The sequence below is a fragment of the Mobula birostris genome, chromosome 22, assembly GCF_030028105.1.
Source record: "Mobula birostris isolate sMobBir1 chromosome 22, sMobBir1.hap1, whole genome shotgun sequence".
Taxonomy (NCBI): Eukaryota; Metazoa; Chordata; class Chondrichthyes; order Myliobatiformes; family Myliobatidae; genus Mobula; species Mobula birostris.
Window position 1 is genome coordinate 51,322,645 of NC_092391.1, and position 12,091 is coordinate 51,334,735.

Below are 12,091 nucleotides of genomic sequence, written 5' to 3' on the forward strand. Positions count from 1 at the left end.
ATCTTTATTCTCTGCTCATAGCATGCTATGGGGGAAGTTACAGACTGATCTCCCAAAAGAGCCAGTCCAGAAACTGCCCCCGAATTACACAATTCTCCACAATTTATAACATTGATCAGGTAGCAGGAAATCTTACCATTACAAGTGTAGATAATATTAGAATCATTTCAATCACATGCTAAGATACAATTAGATATAAGATAATCATTGGTCAGTTAGTTATAATTATTTTAAGCCAAAGCTAGTCCATCAGTTCCTCATTTGAACCCCTCCCCTTTTCTCCAGAGCATTCTAGCCCCTACACTACACTTCTCATATTTAGCTATACCTTGAGCTGCTTCTGCAAGATCAGATATTTCCTTATTTGAGCCCTTACCTATCTTTAGACGATAATGACCAGGTCGTCACCCGTTGCAGAGTGAAACTTCTTTCTGACTTGTCCAAGCTTGTCCAAAGCAGTAAGCTAAAGTACTTACAAGGTGATTGATCATTAATTAATCATTGTCCTGTTTTTCCCCCTATTTACCTATTCCTTCATTCCATCAACCCGTCTGAGTGCTGCTGGTCCCATGTAACCCAGTACTACCTGTTGCATGGTCGGGTGGTTGGTGACTGAACCGGCTCCCCTACCAGGCTTGCCTGGTGAGGAGGGTGGCTAGACAGCCTGCAGGACGAAAAACAACGCCTGTCAAAGGGCGGATGAACCCTCTCGTAGGGTCAATGGCCATATAGCAAACAAGTGCCGTGAAGCGCGGAAAGGGCATCCCTTGCATCGAAGCTTGGTCTGGCCATTCACTGCAACAGAACCTTCCCCAGCTGTCTTGGACCCCACCATTCCACTGGATCAGGGAGGGGATGTTGAGAGGGTGGGTCTGGACCTGTGCAACCCCCTACTCACCTAAAATCCATTCACGCACACGCTGTTCCTTTCTGAAGAGTGGAGTATCCCACCCCACTAACTGACTGAAAAGAACCATCATCATCCTATGGGATGGATAGCCAGAGAGAGAGAGACAATGAAATACATGATAAATAGTATATGTATGTATGTGTATATAATATACATAAATAATCAATCTTGTTAAATAGTTAAGTTAAAATAAGTAATGTAAAAAAACCCAAAACACTACTGAGATAGTGTTTGTGTTGAATGTCCATTTAGGAATCAGATGGCAGAGGGGAAGAAGCTGTTCCTGAGTCACTGAGTGTGTGCTTCAGGCTTCTGTACCTCCTACCTGATGGTAACAATGAGAAGAGGGCATGCCCTGGGTGGTGAGGATCGTTAATGACAGACACTGCCTTCCTAAGGCCACACTCCTTGAAGATGTCTTGGATATTAGAGGCTGGTACCCATGATGGAGCTGAGTAATTTTACAATTTTATGCAACTTACTTTGAACCTGTGCAGTAGCCACTGCAGCCCCCTCCCATATTAGACAGTAATGACACCAGGCAGAATGCTCTCCACATTATCTTTGTAGAAACTTTTGAGTGTTTTAGCTGATAAACCAAATCTCCTCAGACTCCTAATGAAATGTAGCCACTGTCTTGCCTTCTTTGTTAGGTGCATCAATATGTTGGGTCCGGGTTAGATCCTCAGAGACATTGACACCCAGGAACTTGAAATTGTTCCCTCTCACCTCCTATGATTCCTCTGAGGACTAGTGAATGATCTCTAGTTGCAGTCCCACCCAACCTCAGTGGTAAAAAGCCTGCTTGCATATACCCTACCTTTTGCCCTCATAATTTTGTATACCTCTATCAAATCTCCCCTCAATCTTGTATTTTAGGTTCATTTAATATCAGAATGTATACAGTGAATGTTAATATGTATGGTATGTTGAATAAGTTGTATTCTATTGAAATAGGACCTTTTGAATGACCCAGTCTTCATTTTTGCTATGGGATAATTTCTGGTCATTTGAGAGTAGAGAGGACTCGAATGGTTTTTGGACAGGTGCAGTTCTTGTCTAATCCACTAGAGGCCAGTGTTAGCCTAGATTTTTGTGGAAAGCAGAACAAAGATGCTCAATATCTGGAAATCAATATTTCTAGCACTTTGTTTTTATTGCCTACAGAGGTAGCTCGTTCCTTCTCATTATAAACTGCTTGCTGTGCAGTCTTTGTGTATAAGATGTGTATTGGACCAACTCATTGAACCAGGTTTGACACCAGTCAAGTATTCCAGAGAAGTTGAGAGAGCTAGAAGCAGACTGTTCTCAGTTGTTCTGAACTCCAGAACAAGGAACTGCAGATAAGAGAGGCCAGAAAGTAAGAGAAATGTTTTCAAGTAGAAACTCGTAGAATTGTATGACAGAGAGACCAGACCTTTTCTGCCCCCACTGACTGATGCTGATCTACGCTAATCCCATTTGCTGGATTTGGTCTCAATCCTATCTATCAGTCCAAATGTCCTCTAGGCATCATCATCGTTATGTGCCGTGTCGTATGACGTAGGCAATCATGGTTTCATGACTGTGATTGCTCGGCAAATTTTTCTTCAGAAGTGGTTTGTCATTGCCACCTCCTGGGCAGTGTCTTTACAAGATGGGCGATCCCAGCCATTGTCAATACTCTTCAGAGATTGTCTGCCTGGTGTCAGTGGTCTCATAGCCAGGGCTTGTGATCTGCACCACCTGCTCCCACGGGTTCAGTGACCCTGATCAGAATGGGCTAAGCAGGTGCTACACCTTGCCCAAGGGTGACCTGCAGGCTTGCAGAGGGAAGGCGTGCTTTAGACATCCTTTGATAGACATATCTCCACCCTGCCACCTGTAAGCATCTCTGAGCATCAATGTTTTTTTTTAAAAAAATAGAGGCTGTTGGATTTAACAACAGAGGCAGAACAAAATGTATGCACCTGGCTTAAAGCAGTGTTTCCAATGGAACCCATTTTCCAAATCCTTTTTCCATTTCTGTCTCGCCCTCTTAAAAGCTAGATCATAGATGGAGTTTTTGGAGTCCCTTTGTGACTTAATGACAATTTTTTCTTTATATCAACAAGTCAGCAAGACGTTTGCAGAGCAGGTTGTGTTGGAAACCTGACTGAATTTTTTTTTTTGATGCGGTGTCCAAGATGACGGATGACAGGCAGTGCATGCTGATGCTGATGACATGGATTTTAGTAAAGCATTTGACAAGATCCCTCAGGGTAGACTAATCTAGACGACTAAGATGCATGTGACTGGATTCAGTATTTGGCTTGCCAAGAGAAGGCAGGTGGGAGTGGTGGTAGGGTGTTATCTTGGCTGGAGGTCTGTGACCACTGATGTTCAGTAGGGATTGGTGCCGGGCCTCTCGTGATGTTCAAACAACTTGGATGAAAATGTGCGTGCGTGAGTTAGTAAGTTTGAAACGCACAAAGATAGGTAAAACTTTGTACAGTATACAGGGCTTTTAAAGTTTGCTGCAGGATTTAGATATGGGCAGAGAAATGGCAAAAAGACTTTATCTGCCGATTGTAAGCTGTTGCTCTTTGGGAGATCAAATGTAAGTGGAAAGTATAGAGTTAATCACAGGACTCTTAACAGCATTGATATATAGAGGGATCTTGGGATCCAAGTCCCTTGGCTCACAGGAAGTAGCTAGGGCGGTAAATAATGTACATAGCATGCTTGCCGCCTTTGATTATAACAGCGTGCACTAAAGGTTTAGCAGGAAGCTGCCTGAATTAGAGGCGATGAACGAAGTAGATGTTGGACAAATTTGGGTTGAGTTTTTTTTTTCTGGTACATAACCAGAAGTTGAAGGGAGACCTGACACAAGTTTATAAAATTGAGAGACTTCTGCTTTGAATTTTCCCCCTCTCAACACGAATGCATGTTCTCCAGTATTAGACATTTCAACACTGGGAAAAAGATGCCCATGGTCTACCCTATCTATTTCTCACAATTTTATGCTTTTCCAAATGCTCATAAATCTTAACTCTAAGAAGCCTCCCTGTAATTTCCCTACCACTAATGTAAGACTCATTGGTCTATACTTTCCTGACTTCTCATCTTGAGCAAACGAACGACAGGGCCTCACCTGTAACTAGAGATTTCACAATGATCTTGGTCAAAGTCTGAGCAATCTCATCTCTCGTCTCCCAATAACCTGGGGTATATCCCATCAGGCCCTAGAGACTTAACCATCTTAATGGTCTTCAAAGGCCCAACAACAGCTCCCTTTGACCTTACAGTGTTAACCGGGGAGCACCAGTACTTTGCACTGATGGTAGTGTCTCTCGGAATGGCAAAACATTCCAACACTACAAAATCTTGAATGTTCCGGTCTCTGCAGGGATACTGCTTAGTAACTCGTTCTCCCAATACTATAGAAGAATGGGGACCCCTTTGTTGAGCACCTCTGCATTTGGCAGATGGAGCGGAACTTCCCAGTGGACAAACATTTTGATTCCCATTCCGACAAGTCAGTCAATGTCCGCAGCCGCCTCTTGTCCCAAGATGAGCCACCCTCAGGGTTGAAGAGCAACGTCTTGTATTCCATCTGCGTAACCTCCAACCTGATGGCATGAATATTGATTTCAGCTTCCAGAAAATTTTTTTCCCCTTCCCTTCCCCTCCTCTTGTTTTTCCCACTCTGGCCTCTTACCTCCCTTTGGGTTCCCTTCCTCCCATGGTCCATTCTCCTCTTCTATCAGATTCCTTCCTCTCCAGCCCTGACCTTTCCCACCCACCTGGCTTCACCGATCACCTTCCAGCTAGCCCCCATCCCCTCCCACCACCTTTTTATTCCGGCATCTTTCCCCTTCCTTTCCAGTCCTGAGGAAGGGTCTCGGCTTAAAACATCGACTGTTTCCATAGATGCTGCCTGACCTGCTGAGTTTCTCCAGGACTGTGTGTGTGTTGCTTTGAATTCCCAGAATCTCTTGTGTTTACGGTTATTTTTAGTTGTTTCTGCAAAATTGGATAAATTGAAATGGTCATAAAGTATTTGGAGAATGTTATTCAAGTTGACTAATGTTATCAGCTGGTATTTTAATATCTTTTTTTAAAATCATGTGTAGAATGTTCAGATTGATCCTGCGAGTGGTCTGGCTTATACCATGTGGCGAGATATCCCTGTCCCGTTCTACATGTCCGTCCACTTCTTTGAGGTTAAAAATCCGCAGGAATTTCTTCGTGGTGAGAAACCCGCTCTGGCACAGCGAGGGCCTTATGTTTACCGGTATGTGCCTTTCATTCATTTAAATTCGGGGGGTTTTAGATTTGTGAAACTTTATAGTAAATTAGCATCTTTATCACGTACAGAAATTAAATGTGGACAACCGTCTTACTGCTTTATAGCAGTGTACCTTGCAGGATAAGTGAGGCGCGTTTTTGATTGGGAAATCTTTGCACTGAAGTGTTTGCAGGTGTTTCCCAACTGGTTAAGTTTCTCCTTCCCTCCTTGTTCTGTTTTCATACATCAGATTTTCAACACGTGACATTTTGATGCTGAAAATAAAGTTGTTTAATTTCACCGATAGATGCTGAAACAATTGGTGAGGTAGTGTCAGCCAATAAGGATTTTTTTTTTTTTTGAAGAAAAGAACAGTGGTACTTCAGTAAAAAGTCCAGAGCATTATACAGGGATAAATGTAATAGAAACAAATAATTAGCCAGCTAACCAAATTCTGCACAATTTTTAATGGCAAATCACTTTTGATTAACGTTGACTCTCCCTGCAATTCAAACATTAGACTGTTGAGGTTTTTTTTTCTTGCAGTTGAAGGGGGTCTGAAGGTAATGATGAGGTTTTTGCAGTTGAGAGCAACAGAGAACAGGTGAATGAAAAGGGAGGCAACTAACAAAGTAAACCTGGCAAAGGCTGTGAAGCCATTGGGATTTGCTAAAGTTAAATCATTGCAAATAGCTAGCTTGTTGGTTTGTTTCTTTCCCCCCCAGTAGCTTTACCAGACAGCAAAGTGCGACTATTTAATAGCTTAAGTCTGTATTTTTTTTAAACTTGCAAACAAAAGTCAGAATGCTTGATCGGTCAGGTTGTGCATCAATAAACTTGAACACAGCTTGAATCTCTGTGGCTCAGTAATTAATTTGGTGCATTGCCTGAAGATGTTATGTGAGAAGGATGTATCTGGTCAGTCTAATGCAGATTCAAAGTTTCAGCTTCAAGTCAAGTTTGTCTATTTAACTATATGCACGTATATAACTTTATAACGTATGTAGGAACAAGATGGCAAGAAACCAAAGCACCTCATTTAAAATAAAATAAAGGCCAACACCCGCTGTGCAGAGGAAGGGAGAAAACCACAAACAAAGCAAGCAATAGAAGCGAGCAACAATATTCTGACCCGAAATGAGTTCTGAGATCTGAATCCTGGAGCAGCCTCGGTACCAGTCCATCATATTAACAAGCACAGAGCACAGCAGCTGGGGTGGTCTTCATAGGCTCCGTGCCTTGGAGAGAGGAGTGAATATCGCAGGAGGACGAGCGCAATTGGCTGTCGCCTCCAGTCCCAACACTCTGTCTTCCAGGAGTTTAAGTTGTCCAAGCAGCACATCCTACCTCGCACTAGGACTCGGGGAAAGGCTCCGGGCCTAGACCACGCCACCTAGCCACTTAGCCCCCACAGCGATCTAACCTCGCACCCGACATCAAAACTCCTCTGCCTCAGACGTCTCCTTGCCCAATGGCTCACTCTGTCCGCGTTGATTCTGCAACGCACCAGTACATCTTGTCCCCTAAACTTCCTTTACCTTTGCTTCTTCATTGTTTGCGGTGATAATTTAGGTTCAATAGGTACATTTAATGCCAGAAATATATGCAATACGCAGCCTGAAATTCTTCTTCTTTGTAAACATTCACAAAAACAGAGGAGTGCCCCAAAGAGTGAATGACAGTTCCAAGCTCTGCACCCGGAGAGCTCGGGTCTCTGGACACACAGCCAGCAGTGACACCACTGCTCCCAATGTTCCGTGTTCTCCCATGAGGCCTCAGTCAGGGGCACCGGCCTTGAATCAGCCCGTCTCCAGAGCCACGAAAATCCGGCACCCTGAAGGCACGCTAGTCTTCCAGGCCTCGTCCTTGGCATATGGAAAAAGCCGCCGGTCGTGAGGGCCTGAGAGCGGGTCCCATTTCCACAAAGAACTGAAGTCAGTGTAACTTCAGGTCAGGGTCTTCAAAAGAACCTTGAAAAGGGGAAAAAAAAGAAATATCAAAGATAGAAATCGAGCTGTTTCTGAAGATGCAAACAAAGGCGTTGCCGTTTAGCGCCATCTTGACTTTACTCCGCCTCCATATACTTCAGAAAAGGTGTTATTAGTCATGTTTATAGTCTAATTCCTTGCCTTTTGACCTACCAGGAGCTGTCACATGCGTTCAGTAACACCATCTTAAACTGGAAGTCTTTAACCGGAGATTGCATTGATTCCTAATAGACAGGTGCAGGATGACATTCGATTTACGTGACATTATGCACATAAAGGGGAATCAAAATGCAACAGAGAATGACAATGTATGGAAGGTAGAGATGGAATTGAGGAAGTTCATGCAGTATTTCTCAATAATTTGGCAAGCTGAGGCTCTGTCCCACTTTGACACATTGTACCTCCTGCTCGTATAGGCTGGATTAGAAATTAGCCAGAGGGTTTTCGAAGCAGGGTTGGGTTGGGGAAGTGAAGGAGGAGAAAAAGTGTAATGTGGGAAAATTTTAATTGGGAGAATGAATAAGAATGCCCAATGGTATGGAGTCCCATATGGTGTAGTGTTGAACTGCTTCCAGGATGAGAGAGAACTGATTTTGGTCGAAAAGAGAACAGATCCATGTATGGTTTCATGTTTCCTGAATCAGGTGGAGCCAATTCCCATCCCACTAATGGGGCTCTCCTTGCACAAAGCATCAATGACCGTTTGTTTTCTCGTGACATTGTGATAGATGCTCACCAAAGCCAAGGGATCTCATTTTGGCACAAAATGCATTGATCCTGATTTTGGACCTGATTGCCGTTGTTAGAAGTTCAGGGAAAGTGGATCCGTGGATTGTAATCCAACTTATTTTCCAGTTCTCTGGAGAGGTCAGAGGACTGCAAAATCTGCGAATGTTATGTCACTATTTGGGTAGGAACGGGATCAGAAGCAGAAGTGATTTCTGCAGACGCTGGACAATGACGAAGGAAGGAATTGGATTTCTAGTTAATCCAATATGTGACATTACAAACGTGCGGAAACTATTAAGATAATAGCAGAACAGTAAAAAAGCATCACGGGATAATCCAGCAGGCTCGGCGCGGGATCGTACGGTTGTTTGGGGATGTAACACATGGACAGTTGAGTTGGGAGATGTAGTTTTTGTATTCAGAAAGATCTTTGTCAAATGGACTGCGTGAATATGGGGTTGGGAATTGTGTAACAGGAAACAGTTTGGAGGAGTGGGTCATCTTCAGAATGGCCCTCGGTAATGCTGGCAAGCTTAAAGATTAGCTATATTATGTGCACACCAAAGTATGCAGTGAAAAAGCGGGCAGGCTTGCTAGAGCTGTTGGGGAGGGTTTAAACTAATTTGGCAGGGGAATGGGAACCATTAGCTATGGCGTGATAGGTCACTGGGAGAAGGTAATGAGTGGGGTTGAGAAGGATAATAAATCAGCCGTGACGGAATTGTGGAGCAGACTCTGGGCCGGATGGCTTAATACTGCTCCTATGTCTCGTGGTTTTGTGGCATGCGTCACATCAAATCAGCGGGGTTAGTGCTGGGCAGCCCACAAGTGTCACCACGTTTCCGGTGCTCACCTCACTGACCCTAACCTGTTTGTCTGTTTTTTTGTTTGGAAGGTGGGAGGCAGCTTGAACACCCAGGGGAAAGCCACACTGCAGAGCGGAGATTGTGCAAACTCCTCAGGGCTACGGAATTGAACCCGGCCTTTCGGCCGGTGGTGTAAAGTGTTGTGCTGACCACGCCGCTACCCTGCTGCCTGAAGGTAGTCCCGTGCGCCACCCAGGCGGATCACGCCATGCACAATTCCATCATGATAATAACAAGATTGCAGGATGTAGTGTTACAGTCGGGGAGTACGGTGCAGTTGGACAAGGTGCGAGGCCAGCAGAGGAAGGTGAATGCAGAGAAATGGGACTAGCCGTGGTCAGAATGGTCCACTGTTGCCACGCTGTAGGGTTGACAGGTTGGTAGATGGAAACTCAGGTTGTTGTTGACCCATTCCTTCTATGCTTATTCCTAATTATGTCCTGTAACGTAATGGCCAATTTTACTATTTACTCGGCTTTTGCTGTCGAAATTTATTGGATTGCTGATTGTGAGTAATGTCCGCCCGGTTCCTTCGGATGAACGTTAATTTTATTAGTCACAAGACCATGCACTTCATGTGCAATGCAGGATATCAGCTTTGAGAGGTTTGTGTAGAAGGACATCTTGGTTCAGAGATTGCCTGCCTGGCATCAGTGGTCACATAACCAGGACATGTCACAGGAGCAGCTGGTGCATGTTCCCATTGTCATACTGGACCGACCGATGCAAAGACAAAGTACCACAAAAACACTAACCACACGTAATTCTTTTTCAGATCTTTATTCTTTACTCACAGCATGCTACGGGGGAAGTTACAGACTGATCTCCCAGAACAGCCAGTCCAAACACTGCCCCCGAATTACACAATTCTCCACAATTTGTAACATTGATCAGGTAGCAGGAAATCTTACCATTACAAGTTTAGATAATATTAGAATCACTTCAATCACATGCTAAGATGCAATCCAGATGTAAAATAATCATTGGTTAGTTAGTTATAATTATTTTAAGCCAAAGCTAGCCCATCAGTTCCTCATTCGGACACCACCTCCTTTTCTCCAGAACATTCTAGCCCCTACACTATACTTCCCATATTTAGCTATACCTTGAGCTGCTTCTGCAAGATCAGATATTTCCTTATTTGAACCTTTGCCTATCTTTAGAGAACAATGACTAGTACATCACCGGTTGCTGGGTAAAACTTCTTTTTGACTGTCCAAAACAGTAAACTAAGGCACCCACAAGGTGATTGATCATTAATTAATCATTGTTCTTAGTCTATACTCCTATTTACCTACCCTTTCACACTATCATTCCCCCCTTTCATCATACCATGGTGATCAATCAAATGGGTGTCGTGCAGAGCGCCATCAGTCTCTCCGTGCAAAGTCGGCAGCCAGCATTCGGGCAGGTCATTATCACACAGCAAGCAATAATTATAACAATGAGGATAATCAGCCCATGCAGCAAATAAGACCCCCATGATCCTCCCTGCAACCACCCTAACCAGTCATCCCCCTTCCCTGAACCCTGCCTGAAATCATCCAATTGTTTCTTAATAGACTGACTGGCGTGGGTCACGTTGTCTGATCCGTCAGTAACATGGGTGATACATTTGTCTCCGGCTATGGCGCATACCCCTCCCTGTTGGGCCAGCTGACAATCCACAGCATAGCTGGTCTGCTGTGCGTAGAGTCACAACTCCAATTCTCTGTTAACGGCCTCCAGACCTTCCATTGTACTGTTTCCCCGGCCCACAAATGAGGAAGTTGCAGTTCTTTGCAGCTGTGGTTCCTGCGGAACTCCCCAGAGCGAGAGAGAATGCTCAGAAACCCATAGCCCAGAGAAGAGTAACGGGATTTCTCCAACCAGTCCAGAATTCCTTACCCACGGCTTGAGCTCTCAGTCGCCATTGAACGTGGGCAACCTGAGGGCAGGGAACAGAAAGTGGTCCAATCGTTCCTACTGCAAGGAGGTTAGACAGAGTGGTGGTAGCTGTAAGTGTCATTAAACAATAACACATGTCCTCTCCTGGCCCTGTAGCAAGTATTTTTGTAACTCACTATTTTATCATACCACAAGTGCTCCTGTGGATACAGGGAGGATTATTCAAAAGTCTCTGAACCTGCCGACACGAGTCCCATTGCAATATCCACATACATACTGAATTCCCTTAAAGAGGGGCATGCATTTTTCGCAAGAGAATATTCCCTTGTCTATCCTACATCGGCAGTCCGGACAATGTTTCTTCAGGCAAGGTATCTCCCTGGGAACCCTGGCAAAGATGCATCCCTCTCCTTCCCCTGCAAAACAGGAGGGATAATCCCCAATGCCCTCGCCAGTGGTCTCACCATCCACTCTCTTGAGGCACCTTCCCATAGCCCCCCTTTTAAACTTTCCTCTTATCCCCTTACATCCTGCCCCGATCTATCCTCCACTATTAGGTCATGTTCCACCCAAATTAGCCCTGACAGGTTAGCAACAAACAATGCTTTGACAGATTTTACCAAAGGATAACATGCAGTACGGTTACCATGCGGACGCATATGAGTCTTATAAACTAAATTGTCCTCCAGGCTTAATACCGCGGAGGTAGTTATGGTAGTGAAAAGTCCAGTGATAGTCTTTGGTTCACCTGCGAAGCCCATCGTTTGCAATCACTTAGGTGGATCCAGCGGCTGTGCCCTTGAACCTTAACGGCCGTTGGGGTTTGCAGTAGTATCTGGAATGGCCCTTCCCACTGGGATACAAGCTTGGGACGCTCCCAATCCCTGATCAATACCGAATCTCCAATTTTCAACTCCGGCCACTCCGTTCCCTGACCTCCAGGCTCCTTTCGGGTATTCTGTACCTGGGAGTGAAGAAACTTCAGAGGGAATATTAGTTGGGGAAAGTACTTCTGCAATTCGGCCCCCATGACATTTAGATCAATTTGGGTGGGAGGCTGCATGTCAGCGTCCCATGGGGTCGCATGGTAGTTCGATAAAATCAAGTTGAATACATTCAAAAGGGCCACTTGCTGGCAAAGGGGATTTTCCCTGGGGCACACTTTGCTCCCTTTCCCGCGTTTGTCTTTTGGCAAATCAAACAGGCTTGTACTTTTGCTGCAGCAGCTTCCTCCAGCCTGGGGTGCCACCATGTGCGGAGTAAAATATCACTCATTCCCCCCTTGCCGAGGTGGGCGTCCGTATGCAAGCAATCGAGCAACATAGGCAGCAATGCATTAGGAATGCAAACTTGGCCAACTGGGGTATGCCAGAGGCCTGTGGACACCGAATGCGTACACCCGTGTGTCTTCCAGAGTTGTTTTTCTGAATCAGGGCATCCCCCTGGAGTTTTTGAACTG

General features: G+C 44.8%; 1 protein-coding gene across 6 annotated transcripts in view; it reads left to right on the forward strand.

The window, feature by feature from the left end:
* scarb1 (scavenger receptor class B, member 1) overlaps positions 1–12,091 on the forward strand; it is a 72,513-nt gene that overhangs the window by 17,548 nt on the left and 42,874 nt on the right. For all 6 annotated transcript variants that reach the window (XM_072240723.1, XM_072240722.1, XM_072240728.1 and 3 more), the window contains exon 3: positions 5,008–5,168. In XM_072240723.1, the coding sequence (XP_072096824.1) occupies positions 5,008–5,168 (161 nt within the window). The remainder of the gene's footprint in view (positions 1–5,007; positions 5,169–12,091) is intronic.